The sequence below is a fragment of the Protomyctophum bolini genome, assembly GCF_963924005.1.
Source record: "Protomyctophum bolini genome assembly, chromosome: 9".
Lineage (NCBI taxonomy): Eukaryota > Metazoa > Chordata > Actinopteri > Myctophiformes > Myctophidae > Protomyctophum > Protomyctophum bolini.
In genome coordinates, this window is record NC_137870.1 from 16,957,991 (window position 1) to 16,981,812 (window position 23,822).

At 40.8% G+C, this 23,822-nt stretch overlaps 3 protein-coding genes across 3 annotated transcripts in view; 2 read left to right on the forward strand and 1 right to left on the reverse strand.

Moving 5' to 3' along the window:
* LOC308321523 (myelin-associated neurite-outgrowth inhibitor-like) overlaps nt 1–23,822 on the forward strand; it is a 395,831-nt gene that overhangs the window by 300,165 nt on the left and 71,844 nt on the right. The window lies entirely within an intron of this gene.
* Nucleotides 1,177–15,629, reverse strand: LOC308321756 (inter-alpha-trypsin inhibitor heavy chain H3-like; the record flags this gene model as incomplete). Its single annotated transcript, XM_080772846.1, is given in 21 exon segments — nt 1,177–1,315; nt 1,452–1,563; nt 1,898–2,070; nt 3,377–3,578; nt 4,392–4,521; nt 4,523–4,570; nt 5,085–5,274; nt 5,858–5,997; nt 6,077–6,262; nt 7,461–7,642; nt 8,288–8,413; nt 9,530–9,698; nt 9,820–9,936; nt 10,686–10,814; nt 11,212–11,322; nt 11,804–11,966; nt 13,031–13,135; nt 13,277–13,437; nt 14,059–14,082; nt 14,479–14,508; nt 15,522–15,629. Coding segments are annotated over 21 exon segments (2,745 nt in total).
* LOC308321757 (keratin, type I cytoskeletal 50 kDa-like) lies at nt 20,722–21,978 on the forward strand (the record flags this gene model as incomplete). The annotated part of the gene is made up of 1 exon (XM_080772847.1): nt 20,722–21,978. The coding sequence occupies one exon, from the start codon at nt 20,722–20,724 to the stop codon at nt 21,976–21,978; it is 1,257 nt and encodes a 418-aa protein (XP_080628973.1).

A 23,822-nucleotide genomic window follows, 5' to 3' on the forward strand; every position in this document is an offset into this window, starting at 1 on the left:
TTTAAATGGACAAAAGAAGCATGGGACTTTGTTATTTATTGTTATATCTGTAGGAAAATACAGTTTGTACCATATGGTGTGACAAAAAACTCATATGGCGTGACAGGAAAACAGTCACACCATTATGATAAAGTGTCACACCATATTACGTTTTCTGCACTTAACATAACATTGAGGCTACTAGCTACACGTTAGCATGCTAACAACATGCTAGCTATAACAAAGCAACATAGATTTACATGTAATTATGACCAAAAAATCTAATACCTTTAGCTTTTTTAATGAAAAAGGTGTCACACCCACAGACACTTGGAAGAGTCGCATTGGTCAGCGTTCCAACAAGATCGTATTTCATGAAAAGGTTAAAATGATAATTCACCACAGACACCTGTCATGCTATTGTAATGCAAGTGCTGAACAGCCTTACTGAAGAAGTACCTCTCTATCCCAATGGGTGTCCAAACAATTGCCTGTTGAAATGTCCCAAAATGGTGTCACACAATATGATTTTGGTTTGGGGGACAAAATATTTTTGATCAGAAATGACTGAAAACATTATGCTTGGACTTTGAAAAGATTAGGCTCACAAATAGACATCTATATTATATTTATGGAATTTTTAAAATAATTTTAGCTTTTTTTTCCTTAGTTTTATTTAAGTTCCTACTTTGAGAAACAAGGCCGGGACAGTCGCACCATATGATTTTTGCTGTGTTTGGTTGAAAATTCTGAAGAAATGAGGAATGAAATGTTTTAATCTTGAGTATGTTCACATGGAGCATAATGTCCTGCACAATATTCAGAAGGTTTTTGACAAATATATGTTTTATTTATACATGAGTGACACTGAGGACAGCCAGGGACACCATGTCACGTCACCCACCCAAGTATCTAGTCGATTCCTGACTGGCCGGAACATTTGCTGCATGTCACTGTTACAGTGGTATTCAAAGCCCAGTCCAGGGACCATTATGTGCTCTTTGACGCCAAAATAAAAATCACACTTGTGCTCATGCAGATCACACAAAGCTGTGCATAGCCGCTCATTTTGTTTTATTAGTGTACGATTGCAGTTTACGTAAGTATAGAATGTTCCATCCAATTAAATAATGATATAACCATGAACATTTGTTCTATGAATTTGGAACCTGGTGAGTCCTGTTATTCACACTATTATCAGTAAGTCTTAAACAGGCCAGACACAATGTAATCTGAGGCATCTCCATCTATCAGGCCTGTTCCATTACTATGAATGAACCAGCAGGGAATATTTTCTCCATTCTTCACATCCTTCCTATAGTCCTTCTGCCAGCCTCTGTGGACCAAAGAGAAAGACATTATATCAACTGTATATATAAACCTGTACAGTACATTGAAACACAAACATGCACTTGTATCTGTACCAGATCTTATATGCTATATCCTATATAGGATGAGACAATCATGTGTACCTGGTCACATTGAGCTCCTGTCCCTTCACATACATGGTGGCATCAGGTTTTTCAGGGACCTCTCCTGGACGCAGATCTCCCACCTCAAACTCAACCCCATGGTAGAACTGACCTGGAAGAGCCCACCATTGTAATTTATTTAAAAGGGAATCATTCTGGATTTCAGTTTATTCTCTTAATCTGCACTGAAACTACATTGGCAAGTTAACCCTAGTGTAGCCCATTCCACATGTAAATTATAAAGTAATACTGCCACGTTGCAACATGAATAAGGTTGAAAAACAACTAACTACACAAACACTGTACGTAAAAGGGGGTCAATTTTGGGCATCTTCTTCTTGTATCCTAGTCGGTGTGTTTTGATGGGAAGGAGGATAGATTAGATGTTATTAATATATGTGTGATTCTGTCCTGCTTCCCCTAGTGTGATCTGTGATGTTCTGTACCTAGCAGGCCGTGAACAGATGGAGAGAGAAGGTGGCTGTCCAGGGTGTAGAAGCCCAGGTAGTCTTGATGGTATGGGTGACTCTTCCAGACTCGGTGTAGCAGGACTACAAACGTCACAGAATCTTTTAGACTGACTGTCAGGGTGCAGTCTTTCGTCAACAGAAGATCCATACTGCAAGGGAGGTGCAAAGGGCAGAGAGAACAAAGGTAGTGAGGAGATAGGGAGGAGAAAGGGGAGAGGGAATGTTGATGGCGACTGTAGGTCGCAGTTTACTATGAAAACCTGCATCTCCCGTCAGTCAGTCCGTCAGTCACGCCTCGCTGACACGCTCCATATACTGTTTGGCCAGAATTCTGTATTGGCATCTGATGTCATCAATATATATAATAACATATATGGGAATGTCCATAAAAGACACACTTGCAAATGAACCAAGTTGGTACAACCCATAGATCTCCATATGTAGAGCTGACTATAATCACCTGGATCTCCATATATGAAGATCACGACACTAACCCAGCAACTACATCTAACCTCACAGAGGTACTGTAGAGTGCTTCATAAATGCTTCATAAAGATTCATAAATCTTGTATATTCCTTCAAAGTATGCCTCTTCTGTACGAATACATAGCGATGTAGCAATATAATAATATAAATAACAATAATAATTGTAATTTTAACAAAAAGAAAAAGTGAGATAGCCTGCTGGCATTTGTATTCAATGTCAGAGGCAGAGCTAGCTCAGTGCATTAAGCTCAGTGCATATTTTGATCTGAGTGAAGAAGCCGCAGCCACGCAGTTACATCATGCATGCAACATAAACTTCTACAATGGGTGTGTTCGAACTATGTTATGAGAATCTTTGATACTTCACCTGAATTTATGAATGACCAGAGAGTACCTAGAGTGCGTTCCAAGCACTCTCAGAACGTATTTATGAACGAAGCCGTCAAAGTGTAGTGTAAATGTACAGTGTATGCTTAATGGTCTGTGGTAGCAAAACCCAGACATTTTAAGGAATTTGTTGTAAAAGAAAATCACACCTGTGTGAAGTGAGGGGCGCTCGTATCATCGTACAGCATCATGCGTCATCTCATACTGGCCAATTAGAATGCCTGTTGCCACAAATCTACATCATATTTGGCGGACATTTTACCTACCGGTAAATTCTCCTTTCATTGTCAATGACAAATATGAGACGTGTGGGGACAAGATGACGTACATTTTCCCTTCATTGTCAATGGCATTTAATGTTTGTGTTGCAGACATTTTGTGGGGACAAAAGCTCTATATACTGTAGGAGGGGCTAGTGCCCGTCAAAAATAAAACCTGGACAGATTTTAGTGACACAAAAATGAGGACTTGGGTAAAGGCAACATTTGGCACAGTAATTCAGCCTAAATATTTAAATATCATTAATGTGTATTGGCTTTTTTGTCATTGAGTGAGACGGTACTCTCGCATGCTATAACTTACTTGGGTCCTTTGAGGGCAGCTTTATCTGACCACAGTAACTTAACACGTTGTCCATCTTGTAACACAGAGATGTCTTCAGTGGTCACCTCCAGTCTCACCCCGAGGGTTTTGTGAATAATGCCGAAACGTCCAAAGTAGGTGTTGATTTTTCCATCGAGTGCAACTTTTTTATCTCCAATAGTCTGACCATTGACTAAAATGCCTAAGGAAGCGAAACAATTCAGTCACTCACAAAGCACAGATTAAAACTAGAACTGCACTCTGTCGAGTGCCTACTTGCTTGTTGCACACAAAAGTAGGCCATACATGATCTACTAGTGCGCAAGCAGAGTGCGCAAGTACTGTCAACCACTACGAACTTTCAAAGCTCAGCCTCTCTGTAAAACATTGGAATTAAAGCCGTCAATGGTGATGTAATTATGATATATTTCAATATTGGTTAGCTAGCAGGTATGTATGTATATGTAAATTGTAATAAAGGTAATAAATAAGGTTTCAGATTATGGTGACGTAATAAAGATATGTTTCAGTGTCGGGTGGATTAAAGGTAATGCCTCTATACATGTATATGTAATTTGGTTAGCAGTATACTGTGGTTACTTGGGTCGTTTGATGCGTATGTCCGTAGCTGCGTATGACGTAATGAAGATATATACGCATCAGTGGTGACGTAATAATGATATGTTTCAGTGTTGGGTGGATTAAAGGTAATGCCCCTAGTATGTATACATGTACAGTATGTAATCTGAAACCAATACCATATCAAGCACAAATTAATCATTACGCCACGGACATACACATCGGAGCACTGGACAAACAACATTACTTGCATGCGCAAGTAATGAAAGCTATTATATATAATTAAAGGTTCCTCATACAAAATAACAAAAACAAAAAACACTATTCGGATGTATTGATAATAATATGAGTATATTCAAAGGACATAAATATTATGTCCAAATCGTAAGGCTCTGACAACATGAATAATTAAACAAAAAGATAATATTTGAATCACCTGTGGTTGTGTCTCTAACCAGGTTGAAGACAGTGCCTGGTATGTCATTGATATTGAAGCACAGTGCATCATGTCTCTGTGGAAGCTCTATCATGAAATGAGGATCTCCATCCACTGAAATAACATTATGAAGGTGAGAGCTCATTTAATATTGGACACTCAGCTGAAAATATCTGAAGCTGAGTTATATGTTAGCACTTTTGGAGTATTTACCAAAATACGTTGGAGCAGAACCTGATGAATAGCTCGTATAATGTCCATATGAACCTGGTTATACACAAAAAGGTATCCTGATTAAAAATCACACTTGTGTGAAGTGAGGTGCTCCTCACTTCTTTAAACAAACATCATACAACAAAAGTCCATAGATTTGGCTGGGGTCCTTTTTGGGGTGCTGTTTGTTGAGCAAACATTAAAACATTTAAAGTCCATAGACTTGGCTTCCCCATGACATAATTTCTGAAAGCCAGATGTTGGAGGGGCTAGCACCCCTCAAAAATAAATACTAATGGAAGTATAAACCTAAACTTAATTATTCTATTGGGTAGGGTGAAAATGTAATGTTTTACCTCTCCGTCTCTCTTCCATTTGTCGTTGCTCTGTAGAAAAGTAATAGTGAAAATATATTAGAAGATGACAACGTATGGATTCAGGAGCTTATAACGGACACAAGACCACAGTCAAGTGTCACACTTTTTTCCTTCCCATTCCATCTGCCCTACCCTCAGTTAGCTTGTCAGCGATGAGGGAATCACTTTCGCCATCCTCAGTCTGAGGCTTGGTGACCACCATGGAGGTCAGTGGAGTGACAAAATTGTACTTCAGGGACATTTCAAGAGCCTTGGCTGTGGCATTGCCTTTTTCCTCTGCAGTACCAGACTTACTGAAAAACCAAACAAACGAGACAGTTCTTTTTTTTTTTACCACAATTGTTATATGAGACGATTTAAGATGACCCCATGTATTCTCCATAGAGAAAAACTGACGTAAACCAGGGGATGAGCGAGTGAAGTCCGGACTTCGGCGTAAGTCTAACTACTACACTTAACACTAGTAGACTACTACTAGTATAACGCTTTACAAACACATCAACCAGTACTGGACCTATATATATTCTATATTATTTCACGCTTGTTGTGCCGCTTGGCTTCAGCGTTGCCTGTCATTCTGCACATTGCAGATTCATTTTCTTCTCACTCCGCTCGTCTAGAGAATGGGTTGCCAGTGTTGCAACTGACATGTCGTGACAGAAATAAGCTAGCCAACCTCCAAAAACCAGGCAAGCAACTGTGGGAAAAAAACAATCCAAGTTTTGCTGTAAATAAGCGGACTTGGCAACCCTGGAGTCGACTAGCTGGCGAAGTGGTCGTGTACATTTCATGATCGTTGTCTAACCAGCTTGCTAAAGCAGCTGGTAAAAAACAACAGTATTCATGACAGAGCAGCTTGAGATGATTAAAACAGACCTCTGTTTCAGTAGCTGTTGGATGGTGATGTAGGCCCACAGACGTTCTGTGAAATCCCCAAAGATGTATTCCTTCTCTGGGTAGATAACGTTCCAATCTACAGAGGTTGCCTGGCCCTGCACTTGGAAGTCTTCTTTAGGCTAGAGAAAGAGAAGAGAGTAAACAGCTATACCGTTCTTTTTCAGCTAAAGTAAAGACACTACAACTCCTCTGTCTCACCCCCTTGGCGAACACCTCCACCATGAAGTTATCCATGTCATTGTCACTCAGTCGTCCAGCCACCACAATCTCGGAGCCGTTGAACAGCTGAGTAAAGTGGTTTTTGGTCAGCAGATCCACTGTGTTGTCAGGGTAACGAAGGTCCACCTCTAAGAGTAGAGTACTGGCCACCTCCTCATAGAAACCCTGGGAAAAGAGTATTAACTAGAACTGCACTCTGTCAAGTGCCTACTTGCGTGTTGCACACAAGTAGGCTATAAATGGCCTACTAGTGCGCAAGCAGAGTGCGCAAGTACTGTCGACCGCTACAAACTTTCAAATCTCAGCCTCTCTGTAAAACATTGGAATTAAATAATGAAGTCGGGTTATAACTGGCTGTCAATGGTGAAGTAATTACGATATGTTTCAATATTGGTTGGGTAACAGGTAACGTATGTATGTATACATGTATGTAAGTTGTAAGTTGAAAGTACTATACTGTGGTTGGCTGGCTTTTATGTGCGTATGCTCGGAGGTGTATATATACTGATGTTGAGGGTGACGTAATGAAGATATGTATCAATGCCGGGGTATAACTGGCTTTGGATGGTGACGTAATTAAAGATAGTTTTCAGATTACATATATGTATACATACAGACATAACTTTAATCCTAATTAGGTCACCATCAACAGCCAGTTATAACCCGACATGGAAACATATCTTAATTACGTCAGTATATATACCTCCGAGCATACACATGCACGTACAAGCGATAAATAAAGAATATAATGTTGGTAAACATGCTGCTAAATACGTGCAATACGCACTGCGAGGGGGGCAACAAAATGTGCCAAAAAGTGCCAAGCCGACCCTCATAATAACAATTTTCTCTGCGGCTCCACCACATAATAACGCATGTGTGTGTCCTCACAAATGGCGAAAGTAGCCGATCTTAATGAGATAACGCAGCGCAACATAGAGGGATAGGTATACAGTAGGCTGACAGGAAATGGGGAGAGAGATGGGGGGGTGACACGCAGTAAAGGCTGTCGGGACCGGGAGTCGAACCCGCGGCACACTGCCGGACTGGATTACCAGCCAAGGTGCAGACGGCTACACCAGCCGCCCGGGCCTGTAACTTAAAATCTTCATCTGTACAGTGTGTACTTTTGACCTTTTCTCTTTTTTATAACCACCTCTGCGTTTCTGAGACCGTTGATCTATTAAATTCAGTCGGCAGCATCTATTTATTGCATTTGTATTAGTATAGTATGTTACCTTCTACCTGCTTAAAATGACTGACATAACTTTAATAGCTGCGTCCTATCACATACTGTATCATACCTATACCCCATTTCACATGCCATATCATAAATCCTATATCACACCCTCCCTTACTGCACCTCGAGTTGGGCGGTCGCATCTGAGTCCTCATAGATTCTGCGGGCCAGTCCCTTGTTTTGTTGTGCCATCACATCCAGAAAGGAGTAATCCACATCATCTCCAAATCCCAGACAGAAGAGAGACATTCCTCCGTCAATAGCTTTACGGACATTTTCTTGGATTGTTGGGATGTGCGATTCTCCTGTATGTAAATATACGGTACATATACTGCATGTTACATATACACTATACAGTATAACTAACACAAACAAACAACATGTATAGTACAATGGTACCTTCCATCATGTAACTAATATATTAGGACATTTCTCACAATACATTACAGGAGGTTAGCTCCCACATAATTATTTGCAAATATGGTATTGGTCATTAATAGCTTACATGCATTTCCAAAAGCAAAAGTGAGTAGAGAGTATATAAACACATAATTTATGTTTACAATTGTATAGTTAAATACAACGTTACCAGAAATATTTGTTTCAAGGCTCACTAAATCCGTTCAATATACAGTAAATACAGCCTATTTATATATATATTAGATATATATATATCTATTATAGCCTAGATACTCTATTATAGCCTAGATACTCAGGGATAATGTGCCCCAAGTCAGCTTTGTCACTCTTTAGTTAAGCCAATGCTCAATGCTCTTGTATTCTTTCAAATGAATTGGCCAACCCAGTGAGATAAAAAAAAGAAGAACTATACAGACAAACACAAGAGACAGTTTTCTAAATGTTATAGTATTATTACACCTCCTTCAATGGCAAGGCTTAAGATACAGGTTAGTCCTTTAAATGTATTATATTTCAAGATTTTAGCTCACCTTCGTTTGGCATTCCATCAGTCATGAAGATAATCATGTCGAAACTCCTTTCGGGGAGGATGTTGTCTTGTCTGTCTTTCACCAGCATGTTTATAGCAGCCAATGCAGCATCATTAATATTGGTCACTGGAAGGGGAACACATACAGTGAACTGTGTACAGTACAATGATATTAAATTTCAAAAGGACAAAATAAGTATTTTCCCTTTTCCTCCCTAATGTATTTCCACACATGCACACTTGCATGTGCAATCTTGTCACTGCTGACCCCTACTGGTTGGTCTTCAGACTGCATGGTGTTGGAACCCCGACATACTATTTCTACACAGCACAGGTTGTGCTTAGTTATAACCATTAACCACGCCCCCGGGCAAGTCAAGTACAGAACAAAGAATGTTTGCTTTCGCCATCTTTGTTGAAGAAGAGTCTGGGCAATTATGATTTAGTCTTACTAAAACACTAAAAGTTTATAAATCTTATATTTAGATTTAGTCTGTCTTAATCTAGTTACCTATGTGCCCTGGGGTATAAGGTTACTGGAGTGGAGGTCAATAGTTAGGTTTAGGTATAGTTTTACTGAGGTTAAGTTTCTGGTTTAAGGACTTCAGTGTTTTGTACCATACCATTGGTACAGAACAAAGAATGTTTGCTTTCGCCATCTTTGTTGAAGAAGAGTCTGGGCAATTATGATTTAGTCTTACTAGAAACACTAAAAGTTTCTAAATCTTATATTTATATTTAGTTTGTCTTAATCTAGTTACCTCTGGGGTAAGGTTACTGGAGGTCAATGGTTAGGTTAGTTTTACTGAGGTTATAAGGTTAGGGTTAGGTTTAGGCTGTCAATCACAGCGACTGGCCAATCACAGCCCGTGTAGGCTTTGGTATGACTCGTCACATGAAATCACCGTTAAACCTGCATGTGATGAGCTTCACTGGGAGGACGTAGGCCTAGACTGTAGCATGCTTTTTTCTCTCCCAATTAAATTATGATAATTCCCAATTCCCTCTGTAGTCACTGCTACTGCTACAGTTGGTCCTCCTAGCACAGACGACTCCGAGCCATGCATGTGACATCAATCAATGCCGCTTATTTTCACCTGAGAGTGTTACAGTAGGCTGTAGCACTCATGTAGGTGTTGATGGGCTATTCTTCCTAGTGCCACACTCCAAAGAACATGCACCCCGACCAACCTGTAGAAATCATTAGTGCAGCATCCAAGATGTGACTTATTCTGATGCTTACATCCATCTGTTTCGATCCCTCTGGTGAATGTCAGGGCTTCTTCCACATTTTCCTTGCTGGCCTTAATAAGAGAATCTTTCCAGGGTTGAATCTTATTGTCAAACAGGATGATAGCAAAGTAGTCGTCCTCATGCAGGTCCTGAAGAATGGACAGCAATGCCTCACGCGTCTGCACAAGTATAACAAGATATAGAGGTCATGCATAAACAAATATACTGGAGACATACTGTAGTTTTTTATTTCACCCACTCACTGTCAGTGTTTCACATACTGCATGGACACTTTCTCACCTGCCTTATATTAGTTCCACTCATGGATCCACTGATGTCAATCACAAACACCACATTCTTTGGAACTCTGGCTAAGTCAGGAGGTGCAAAGAAGTGGACAAAGTATCCATTCACAATCTGAGGGGGAAAAAAGACAAATCTACTGTATACTCAGAAAGCAGTGACAGAAGCGAAGGATAATATGTGACTATTAATAAAATCTTTGGTCAACAGCTTCTTTGCAGCATGAGTGTCAGGAGGACATGCTTTGCATTATGTTCATTTCAGTCAAGTCAACTCTGCAACCTATAGTTTGTGAGTCTAGTTTGCAGAAAGTGGCATTTTTAATACAATCTTATTTGGTCCAATCTGTATGGTAGAGTATGCTTGTGCTCGGGAAAAATACTAATGATGAAAAAAGTTTAATTGTGGACACAGAGATGAGACCAATGTTTTGGACAGACAAACTGCCTTCTTCAGAGTATGTTAATACAATATACCTCTAAAATTGGAATGGTTGTCTTCCTCCCTGCTCTTCTATTGAGACATTTATATGTCAAAGGTCATGTCTCACAGACACAGGATCTGATACAAATCTGATGTTAATGTTTTTACTTTCAAGGCATTATTTTCACTGGCCCCACTGGGCAAGTGCTTGGTGTGTTTTGGTGGCCCTGAAGGTTTAAAAGTACATCCGGGGCACCGGTCCATTTATAGGCCTATTGTTTACCCCTGTGACAAGGCAATTAAGGCAACCTCATTCACACAGCACCTTTCATACCCCAGGGAAACTCTGTATGATCCACAGAACGAAAACAATTAGGCTGCAATCAAGCACACAGCAGCACACTTTAAAAAGATTAAAATAGATATAAGAGACATCTGACCTGAACGTCCCCTAGGCTCGTGGCCCGTTTCACATCATACTTGATGATGAAATCTCCATCAATCAGAGTTCCATCACAGTCTGGACACGTCCTCTGCTGCTCCAGTGTTGGTGAGAAGGAGATGTGTGCCTGAAAGACGAATACAATACATTCACTTTAGTGCAAACTTACATCTGACACGTCTAATAGAAGACAACAGGTAGAAGCACTGCTGGGTGGTCTTAGGTGTTTGGTCGCATACAGGTGCTTTTTCGATGGTTGTTGCTGGAAAAAAGTATTGTAAACAGCAGGTTTCCTTCAATAAATCCATGAAACACTGTAGTAATGTTTAAAAAAATAAGGGGTTATAATTGCCTTTATTTTAATGAGTTCCCCACCTGGTCATTACTTTTTCATTCTACTGTACAAAATGCCTTGTATTTATGGATTAAAAAAAAAAGTTTAATTAAAACAAAGATGAACTTGAGAGATAAATGAAACGAGCTGTCCGAAGAACCTTGAGACTGAGCCATTTTTATCCCTCTACCTTTTTGTCTGTGACGGTCTTCTCCACCAGAGGGAGCAGCTCATTGGATAAGAAGGTTCCATAGGCATCAACATATTCAATACCCTGTGGCTCATAGATATCTGCCACAATCTGTGCAAAGACACGACACAAATATACACAAAGTGAGATTAGCCTTTCATTAAAGGACCACTTCAGCCATTATCAATTTATATTCATATACTTGGTCCTCTGACCTCACTAATGCTCATGTAGCATTACACGGAAGTGGGGATTGAACCCGGGGCTCCCATTCGCTAGACCAACGCGCAACCTGTCGTGCCAATAGGGCTGAGCCCGATTGGCAGGGCTGTTGCGGTCTGGGTCTTGGCTGGGGGCTACAACAAGCACACGATGTCCCTCATGTCCCTCACGCGGGGATATCAAGCTCCACGTCCTGCCGACTACACCAGATTTTAGCATTACGCGGAAGCGGGTATTGAACCCGGGGCTCCCACTCGCCAGACCAACGCGTACTAAATTGTGGCATCTTGAGCATTGGTGACGAGTGACGACCAGTTATAAGAAGTTAAGGTTGAAAATGAGTGAAGTGCATGCATGCATGGAGATCCACCTGAAAGTTCCGGACAAGCTGCTTGGGTTTGACCCGGGTCAGAATCTCATACTGGCCTAGTTTCCTGATAAGAAGCTCCTCATAGGTCAGAATGAATTTCACTTTGCTATTGGGAGCAATGTTTACTGACACAGTGAACTTCTCCATTTTTCTTCCAGAGGCCCTAGAACACAGACAAAACAAAAATAACAAATAAAATATGTTTGTGAATTTGTATGTAGTTGTACCATGCGATGTGAGAGTGCGGTCTAGCCAACACCGACTTGGGACTCCTGAATTGCTGCCCTCCACACCGTCTAACATCAGGGTCTACAATGTTGTCGCACCACAGTGCATCTATATAGGTGGTGCTTCTTGCCTTTCCTGGCTGTGCCCTGAAGGCTCCCACGGTGCCATTTTGCTTGCCACTAGTTCCGGGTGCTTGACGCAGTATACCCTGCCATCCTCATCATTCTCTCTCTGACCATGTTAGGCCCCCGTGTTAGGTTCCTTTTTTTTCTCCAAAATGTTGAGTAGCCAATGATTTTTACCTCCCTTTTCTCTACAATTTACTAATTTAGTCGTTATGCCAAATAAATCCTCCCCACACACATTTCTTTGTTGTAACCGCTGTTGTATCCTACTGACTCGAGCCCACACCAGGAGGACCCTTCATCCTACTCCTCCCTCCCAACTGTATTACTACGGGCCGCCCCAGCCTGTAGGAATACATGCAGTGACAAAGAGGCTGGCTTCCCTCCCCCAAAGACACTCCAATTGTGTTCGCACAGACGCATGACACGGACATGGATTTGAACCCACAACCTGGTGATCGGTAGGGACTTTTACCACTGCGCCCCCTGAGCGATGAGCACCACATTTCTGATGTGGTCCGTCCATATGACACATGTGCCATTAGTAGCATTCTTGTGTATAATCTTTTTCGGGCCTTTTCCTATTGTGCTGTGAGGGTACATGTCTGGGTCCCATACAGCAGCACTGACTAGACTGAAGCTCAAACAGCCGCCTCTTGAGATGTTCTTCCATGTCAGATTTCCATCCCATTGCAGAGCATTTCAGGCAATTGCGCCCTCTGTGTTAACTGTCAATACTCTTCTTCTTGGCGTTGAGCTTGAGGCCGATCATTCTTGCACTCTATTTCTACTGCCAGTATGTCCGAGACTAGAGCAATATGTCATCTGCTATAGCTATTTCACCCCTCTCCCAGTACCATGTCCTGAGACTTACCTGACCAGTCCAGCAGTCTGTCCTGATGAGACAGCTTTCTCATACTGCTTCTTGGCTTTTTCCTTCTCTTTGACCTCTCCAACGTACATCTGATTATCAATTTCCCTGAAAAGCAAACAGGAAGAGTTCTCAACATGGGTTTATATCGCTAATAGATAAAATCCCAAAAGCAGGCATGGTCAGGGAGATATGGAAACAAACAGGGTACACACACACAGTAAGATGTGATAGAGAGATGGAACTGACATGCTGAAGTTGGTGATGAAGGCGGTCTTGGGCAGGTCCACCTCAAAGAAGATTTCCTGAGAGGAGTTGGCCTTGTTCAGAGCAGTAGAGGTCATGACAGTGTGAGCGAAACGAGATGCTACGGTACAGTCCACTGTCACACTGTCCACCTCCACCTGAGAGAGAGAAGTACAGTATGTTTGATTGATTGAAATATCTATTAACAGTTTGCAGAATTACAGCACATTTCAAGCACAGCTCAATACAAAAACTGTTAGCTGTGGACGACACCATAAAGCATTACACTCCGGTCCACCATTTTCAATTCATCAGAACATTTAGAGACATATACTTCTATATAGCCAAAAACAGGAAATTATCATAAAAGGAGGTAAAAAGGGAAAAAACATAGACAGTGAAGGGAAAAAGGGGTGGGGGGGGGGGATCCAGAATTTACAGGGGCCAGTTTAAAATTCCAGCCGTCCGTGGATGCCCTTTAAAAGCGGTTTTGAAGGAGTCAAGGGATTTGCATGTCTTAATGACTGTTGGGCGTTCCAACATTTTGGTGGCATAGGAGAGAAATGAATGTAGTCCCTTGTTTGTGCCGAATGTGTCCATTGACGTTCAGCACTGTCCACAGACACTTTTTCTTTCTCAAAAACTTGATTGATTCTCACTTTCACAACTAGGGGAGTCTCTAATAGCATTTTGCTATTCCACATCTACAGCGGAGTCAGGCTAGTCTAATGACAGTATTTTTTATTTTAGGTTTTTTCATTAACAGACGGGATATTGTTTCTTACCTCTATGTTGTTTGTACTTCTTTTCTGCAATAAAAAGAAGAGACACTCATCATAATAGTAATTTGATTTACTGGGATAAACATGACTTAGGTCTAACCTTTGGACTTTACCAAGTTTACATTGAAGCGATCATCTTCAATCACTTAAAGTGAGTACTGTGAATAATTTAGTACCATTACAATAGTATTTAGTTGTACCATTTTCCCCCCCAGACTAAACAGTGAAATTATGTTTCTAATGATAACGATGATTTATAACGATGTCAAAAGTTCAAAATGTGTAAGCAGTGCATGAGTTTCCAACTTCATGAAGTACTTATTCCAACTAAATTGGTTGCAAGGCTTTCACAAAGTCTTCGAACTGCATGCAGGGAAAAGAAGGAGTTAATTTGCGTGTGGAAATAATTTAATTTAACTATACCTTAAGTAACCTGGTGGGATACAGTGTCTCCTGGAATTCACAAAGAAAGCGGAATGAAAATATAGAGGGTAAATATAGAGGGTACAAACCGATGCAAGTCACTCACATACTATATTCATGCATACACAGTGTGAAAGAGAAGAATGTAAAAAAGTAGAAGATTGATTAAGATCTATGCAGTAACGTAAAATTAGAAGACATACAGAGATAAGAATTTATAAAACATACAGTACAGTTAAGAGTTTTATATGAGTATAAGAACACAAAGCTGTGATTAGATGAGGTGTATGTATTCCAATCCAATCCACTTTATTTATAAAGCACATTTGTATACAACAGAGTTGAAACAAAGTACTGTACACAGTTCTTTGTGTACAGCTACTAAATACTAAAATATCAAAGAAAAAACAATACATAAGGGCAGCATAGGAAGCAGCAACTCTTAATCAGTATGTTCATGCCAAAGAGTACAAGTGAGTTTTAAGACGTGATTTAAACACAGGCAAGGTTTGAGAAGCTCTATTTAGGACGGGAACCCCTTTTGGGGTTCTTGTTCATGTACAGTACTGTATATAGCAACATACATTTTTTGTATTTTTTTAATAAATATATGTGAAGTTTTTCATAAAACTTAGGTCAGTCCTAAATGGTATAATATTGTATACAGATGGCCATAGGGACGAGAAATTATAATTTTATTTATATCAATGCAATCAGCATTGATACTACTGTAATTCTTGGTCTAAAACGTGGGTAAAGGGAAATGATAAGCTTAGGGACATACAGTATGTTCTCTGAGTTAACTATTTGGATTTTCTAATTATTAGAGTTCGTGATTCCCATTCCCTACATGGAGCATATTGGGCCATTCAAGAGAACTAAAGACAAAGCAGCATTGAGATTGAGAGTTTAAAAAGGAACCACAGGTTGACTGAAAACAGAGTACTGAATTAAAATGAAAAGCATTTAAATGTGTTGTTGTTATGATTATGATATGTAACTACAACTACAGAATAGCAGAAAGAGAAGAGAAGCAGTGTTACCTGTATGCCAGCATCATGGCGGGAGATAACCAAAGCTCCTTGAACCTCGCTGAGAAGCCAGAGGCAGACACAGCCCCACAGCAGCACAACGCTCCTCAACCCAGACATGACTAAACTCCACTAAACACTCACTCACTGCATTGCTTAGAACAGATCCCAATGTCCCTGCCCCTGAGGAAGGCGCAAAATGTGTGTGTTGTGTTGAAATGTTGACAAAGACCTGCATAACATGCCCCAATTGCAGGCTCGTTCGTACATACTTTTTAAATTATTATTATTGTTTGCTATTATTGTGTTTAGGAAATATACCATCTGTCCTTTTCCTTTTTTTTCTTTCATTCTTTTATTTTAAACAATAATAATAATTTAATCACACTTAGTTTTTGCACCAAGGAAACTTTCTCACTGGACGAATTGCAGGCATACCCATCATACCCACCGGGTACCCATCAGGCGTACCCATCATACCAGTGCAGGCGTACCCATCATACCAGTGCAGGCGTACCCATCATACCAGTGCAGGCGTACCCATCATACAGTGCAGGCAATGGGACATTTTGCTCAAAACAATTCACTCATTCATTCACTATATACAAAAATCTGTTTAAAACAAATAATAATAATAACCCCAGTCCCAAACCTAATATATATATTGTTAGTATATGCAGTAGTCTGACAGGAAATGTGGAGAGAGAGTTGGGGAGTGAGACGCAGCAAAGATCATCGGGTTGGGAGTTGAACCCGCGACACGCTGTCAGACTGCATCAGCAGTCTATAGCTGCCTGGACCCATTGGGTGAAGGGGCCTCAGTGTCCACTGTAGAGTAGAGGTAGGCGGCTGTTGTGTAAACTGCAAAGTCCACTCACTATACAACACAAATCCAGTGTTTTTTGCAATATTGACACTGGACGCAGATCTCTCCCTCAAACTCAACCCTGTGGTAAAGCTGACCTGGAGGACAACAACATAGTGATTTATTTATTCAAAGAGGAATCATTTTGGACTTCTGGTTCATCATCTATTATTGTTTGCACTGAAAAGGCATTGGAATGTTAACCCTTACCCCTTAAAAGATTTAAGCATCCAAAAGCATTTTGGTAATGTTTACTTGATAGTTGATTCCATAAGTTATAAACATCAGTGTGATGATAATAATATACGGCCATACTGCCATATTATTTCAACACGAATAAAAGTATAAAAACAACTTAATTAACGGTGTACACGATTACTGTACCTCAATTATTTCGACAACTTAAAAAATAATAATCTTAGGCATGACGTTAAAGGGGGTAGAATGTAGTACATCCTGTCCTAGTGCTGCCCTAGTGTAGTGTTCTGTACCTACTGTAGCAGGCCGTATTGATGGGGTGAGAAGATGGCTGTCCAGGGTATATGGGTAGCTCTTCCAGACCTGGTGTAGCAGGGTCGCCCACAAACGTCACAGAATCTTTTAGACTGACTGTCAGTGTAACGGGACCAAGAAGGATAGATGCTGGTTCCAACTGGTGTTACACATTTGTTTTCATTGTTGCTTTTTCTGCAAAATAGATATTAAATGCTCAGTATCAAACACTGCATTATGCTCACAGCAGCATGTGTTTCATAGTATGAATGAACAAACTCTCAGAAATCACAATGACATAAAAGTCAAATAATCAAATCCCAAAACATTACCATTATTCAATATTCAATAATCAATAATCAGGTCACAGTAAGTAAATATTCACAATTCACATTAGTTATCTGTCTCTTCCAAAATAACCCACTTCCCTGTTTACATCCAACATTCATATACCGTAACATGTCACATTCTCACATAAGATCACAGTATCACATCCATCTTACTCCTCCAACCCAAATTTGTTAGCACAACTCTTCACTCAATGCCCATTGCCCTGTCAGCTACTAGAAACTAGGCCCCATGCTAGTTGCTAAGCTAACTCCACCTCACTCTGCACTCTGACTCTTAACATATTTGTCCCACAACAAAGTTACACACAGTTAAAATACAATCCAGACATACATCATCCCAATAACATAATCCTACAGCATGTGCATTAATTGCCAGATGCCAGTATAAACATCTCACCTGAAAAATAGATATTAAATGCTCAGTATCACACACTGCATTATGCTCACAGCAGCATGTGTTTCATTTCATGGTATGAATGAACAAACTCTCAGAAATCACATGAGAGTTCAGTTCAACAAACCATGTAGGCCTACAACCCAGATTCGGCACAAACAAGGGACTTGTTGGGGACAAGTTTCCCCCTTCACTGTATATGTTTCTTTTCCCTTTTTACCTCCTTTATGATGAATTCCTGTTCTATTCTTTGGCTGTGTCTATTTGTATGTCTCTAAATGTTTTTGATGAATTGAACAAGTGTTGTAAACAAGTGTAATGCTTTATTGGGTCGTCCACTCACAGTTAACAGTCTTTTGTATTGAGTTGTGCTTGAAATGTACTGTAATTCTGCAAACTGTTAATAAATATTTAAATCAATCAATCAGTCCACATGAGACTTGACACACCTCACACACTCCGTTCCCCTGGTGATACTTCGCCACCTACTGGTGATAAGTTACTGGTACTGTTTTTTACACTTCTGAAATAATGAACCCAGCACAAAAATACCTTTTCCATCTCAAATAAAATAGAAAACCTTCACACCCACAACATGTATGACACAATCAAACTTTGAAATTGTCAGCAACTACAGTATATGGTTGCGCCACATCAGGGTGCAGTCTTTGGTCAACAGGAGCAGGAAGAGTGGAGGCAGTCAGGCAGAGGGGAGGGAGGGAGACAGGGCAGAAAGGAGCTGTCATCATGTGCATGCCTTCTGTATGTGTGTCTTCTGTTTTTGCTCAAACATGGAGCTCCACGTTGACTTCAATATGACATCAGTATGAGATAGCACGCACTGTGATATCAACTCTAAATATGTCTTTCTCTAGAATAGCCAAACGAGAATGCAGTTATTTTCAGAATATTTAAACATCCCGTTCTCCTGTCATGTATGCATAGTAGCCACATTTTCTGTATGGAATGTGTGCTGGAATGGTGGAAACAAGATGTTGATATCTTTAAAGAAAGAAAATATCTTTAAATGTCGATCTGACCATTATCTTGGCTCTGCAGAACCGGTGCGAGATCTTCATAAAGGAGAAACGTTGGAAAATGGATCCCAAGGAGGTAGCCGTGGAATCTCGGGCCATCTTGCAGGAGAAACTGAAGGCCTTTAATGAAGTTAATTCTTCAATATAGCATTTATTGATTGATTTGATTTATAAAATAAATAAATAAAATGGTTCAGATCAAAATATGGAATGAATTCTGTACTGGCCATATATGGAGCATGTCTTGAGTGTACAGGGTTTGATGAGGTCAGATCAACATATGGAATATTCAGAACAGATCAGCTCCATATATGGAGATCTAAGGGTGGCAGCGGGGGCAGTGTCTTGAGTGTGACAGGGTTTGATTAGGTCAGATCAACATATCAGGAGAGATCTAAGGGTGGCAGCGGGTGCATGACGGAGCGACAGACAGATTTTTCAGGTTTTCATAGTAATCTGCGACCTATGGTCGCAATAAGCATCTTAAATGAGTGCACAGTGCACACACTCATTGAAATAATAATTATGTCAATAACAATAATAGCTCATGTATGGACAAGATACATTAAGGAAAATGTAAAGAACAATTCTAGGAGAGAGAGCCAGATAATGAGTATTGTGACATTGTAGATCGGCTATTTTCAGCATGCAAACAAGTGTAAAATCAGTGATGGATATTTCGTTGACTAAAACTAATATTGTTTTATTCAAAAGACTAAGCTAAAACTAGGCCTAAATAAATCATTTTTGTTCAAAACAACACCGGGTTAAGTGAAAGGAAAAAAGTGTAATGAAGGTCAGTTGACCTGAACCTATAACACTGAGCATAAGACTGGAATGCTGCTCAGTCCAGCGTTGGTGACGGGGTGTCTGGACAGGTGACATTTGGAAGAGTAGACTTTCACTTGTATTTAAATGGTTTGCCGGAATTTGTGGTTGAATGAAGTTCCATGTATACCGGTACTTAATCTGTATATCTGGTCAAGAGGAATCTCCTAAAAGGCAGAGAATACTAAGAGCCACCCGAGAAGAACTATACCGTCCATATCCCCAGGCCACTGTTTCCAAAAAACTAAAAGTGGGTTGGGATGCATGTTTGGGTTGCGGACCAATTTTTATGAGTCACAATAGGCCTATATTATATATATATATATTTTGTGTGTGTGTGTGTGTGTGTGTGTGTGTGTACAAAGCATTTAAAAAAAAACTAAACAAAATCACAAAATCAAAACTTTTGATCAATTACATGAATTCCAACATATTTCAAAAGTATTTCATAAATAAAATAATTTCCATACGCCTACAAAAAATGTTTTAGTAGTAGTGAAAATAGCGGATCTACAAGCTCACACAACGAGTAACAAAGTGACGCATTGTGAGCTTGTAGATCTGCCATTTTCACTAGCTTGGGTCCCGGGCAAATGTCTAATTTCTCTTTTGGGTCTTGCTCTTAAACATTTGGGCGCCACTGCCCTATACTATAGGCCAGTGGTTCTCAACATTTTCAGGCCGTGACCCCCCCAACAAATCATTTGAACTGGGGGACACCAACAAGCACTTTAGTTTCTCAGTTTAGTTTGACTCATTCCACAGATTCATTTTCTTTTTACCTCATTCTTATATTATGAGACAATTTGGCCAGTTTTTACAGTAGGCCTATAGTTTGTTGAGTCATGGTCTTTTTTAATTTAATTTAATTTATTGTTTTGTTTCTCTCATTTCTTAGGTTTTAGGTTTAGGTCTTAAAAGTCCTTAAATTGTCACCTTACTGTCATCTGGGGACCCCTCCAAATGTGACCCACAACTTCCCTAGGCAACAAGAATGACCACTATGGTTAATCTAATGGACCTCATCAGATAATGACAATTACATTTACATTTACATTACATTTTACCTGCTGGACCTGGGCTAATTAACAAAAACCTGTTATTTGGTATTCTGAATGTCCCGACACCCTACCCGCCCCTCCCTCATTTCACTCTATAAAAGGTATTGGTGTGAAACCACTGCTTCACTCAGCCCTCTCCTCTTCATCCAGAGAACCGCCATCAACCTGCTGAACTTCAGGCAACTATGTCCTCTCTCTTTGTGACCTCTCCCATGATGATGTGCTCTCCTCTGACCACCTGCGGTCGTGTTGGCTCCTGCATGAGAGCCAGCAGCATATATGGCGGAGCAGGAGGTTCTGGCGTCCGCATCTCCCAGGCCACCGTACTCCGCACTACAACCGGCTGTGTTGCATCTGACTTCAACCTGTCTGACGCCATTGACATCAACGACAACAAGAAGGCCACCATGCAGAACCTCAACGACCGTCTGGCCTCCTACCTGGAGAAGGTGTGCAATCTGGAGAAGGCCAACGTTGACCTGGAGCTGAAGATTAGACAGTTCGTGGAGCAGAGGGTCACGCCTGAGATACACGACTGCACCACCTCCAAAGTCATCATCAGCGAACTTCAGAACCAGATTTCCAATGCAGTCTGTGGCAACGCTGCAATCTGCCTGGCTATTGACAATGCAAAGCAGGCTTCAGGTGACTTCAAAGTCAAGTATGATAATGAGACATCCATGCGTCAGTGTGTGGAGGCAGACATCACCGCTCTGAGGAGGGTTCTGGATGAGCTAACTGTGGGAAGATCCAACTTGGAGCAGCACTATGAGGGTCTGCGGGAGGAGCTGATGAGGCTGAGGAGGAACCATGAGGAGGAGCTGTTGATGCTCCGTTCCAAGGTGGGGTGGCAGGTGAACGTGCAGGTTGATGCTCCTCCTCAGGAGGACCTTGCCACAGTCATGGAAGGAATCAGAGAACACTACGAGAAGGTCACCGCCCAGAACCGCATAGAGATGGAGGCATGGTTCCTGGCTAAGACCACTGAGCTGAACCAGGAAGTCGCTGAAAGAACTGTGATCCTCGATTCGTCAAAGAGTGTGATCATCGAGGTCAGACAGACACTGCGCAGTCTGGAGATCGAACTGCGAGCCGAGCTCAGTAAGAAAGCATCTCTGGAATACACCCTGGGTGAGACCCAGAGTGGATATGCCAACCTGCTGGCAGGTTACCAGAGACAGGTGGGTATCCTGGAGGAACATCTAACCCTGCTCAGAGCTGACATGGAGCACCAGGCACAGGGGTACCAGATGCTCCTGAACGTGAAGACCAAACTGGAGATGGAGATCGTTGAGTACAGGAGACTGCTGGATGGAGACACTGACAGTACCACCATAACGAAGACCACCAAGGTGGTGACCATCATACAGGAGGTGGACGCATATGGAAACATAATCTCCAGCGACCGCCAGACCGAAACCAACACTGTGGTCATAAAGTGATGTGTCTTCACTGCGTGTCCCACCGTCCATTGGAAGTCTGATATACGTCATTGTGTGTAAGCCTGATTCTATACTATGGTATGATAACTGTGATGAGAATCCATATCTTTGTTGGAAGTAGAATTACTGAATAAAATAATTATATTGTAACCTGTCAAGGACTGACTATAGGTGCCTTGCTACTCACTCACTCAATAAAATAATCACACCCGTGTGAAGTGAGGGGTGCTCTTATCATCATACATCAATTCATAATACATCATCTCGTTCCAGCCAATGAGAATTTGCGTCCTCACCTTCATCTTCAATGTTTGTGTTTACACACTAAAAGCTGGACCCTCAAAAATAAGTTTTAAGTAACCAGAATTCTGTCATTTAAATGTGTCATTGTATATTGTATTACTTGTCTGGATTGAGTACAAAAAGAAAAATGTCACAACTGCAATAAAAAAGTTGTCAAAGGGAGTTATAGTATGCGGCTATATTCTTTAATGTCAGTTCACCTAGATGGCAGCATGTCTTTAAGGTTGGATGTAATACTACTAGTACTATGTTATACTATTATTTTATCCTGGATTGAGTACCAGCCATGCAGTTAGTGATACAGTATGTTACAGTAACATATTAATTACTCCATAATACTACTCATCATCATTAAGATGTTGTGAAAAGTGCAGTGCTGCTTCATGTTGACAACATGATCAATGAATAGTTGGGTATTTCATCCATAAAATAGCAACTCTGTTGGGTTGCACCACGGCATACTATAGAGCGTCGCAGTTCCGCCCCCTCGAGAGACCCGGAAAATAAATGACTGTTAATTTTCCTCAGACTTTTCAGAAAGTATTTACCGGTATTTAAAGGCGTTTACGCCGCGGACAAAGCCAACTGGAGTTGTGACAAATCATGACGGCACAATGTTTTGGGCCAAACAAAGAATTAGAAAAAAAACGGCAGGTACAACAGTTGTTTTGCTGCTTTGTTTGGTCCAAGATAGTGTTTGTTGTCATGATTCGTCACCACTCTGCTTTGTACGACACTTGGGTCTTTAAATAAATACTTTGAAATGTCTATGGGAAAAATGCATTGGGATTAATTTCCTGGGCCTGGCATCGTCATGAAAGCTTTTTCCAATCCTCTTAAATCATGAGCTTGTAGATCAGATTTTTTTGCCAATGTTCCCCTCAGAATAGTGATTCTAGGGTTAATGTAATTAATGTAGTAAATTCATGAATGAAAATTGTATTTATTACATTAACGATATGAACGAATGAATGAATATTCAATGAAAAGTTGCAATCAAAGATTTGGAACTCCTCTGTAGTAACGAGGAACCACTAGGGGTCCGAGAACCATGTGATCAGAACCATCACTGGTCTCTACACTGGCTCCCGGTTAAATACAGTTCAAAATCCTCTCGACCTCACCTATAAAGCACACAATGGTCAGGCACCACAATATCTCAAAGAACTCATCGATCCCTACAATCTTAACAGAACAGTGTGTTCATAGTTTACAAAAATGTTTAGTCCTGAATATCAAAAGTTACAATAGGAGGCAGGGCGTTTAAGTCCCAGGCACCGTCTCCCGGCATCTGTCCTCGGGGGTGACACGCTCTGCACAGTCAAGACTAGATAAAAAAACCTCTATGACAAGGTCCCCCGACAAAGTAAAAATGGTGAGAAGCGAACCCCTGGTCTCCACCAAAGCCCTCGGCGTAGTCACGCCACCAGGGCGAGTTAATTGCCCAACCAAACACCGTTGTATATTGTGTACACGTAATAGAGGCTAGTATTTTATAGAGAAAGGCTTTATTATGTGATGGGAGTTTAATTGTGTTTAAG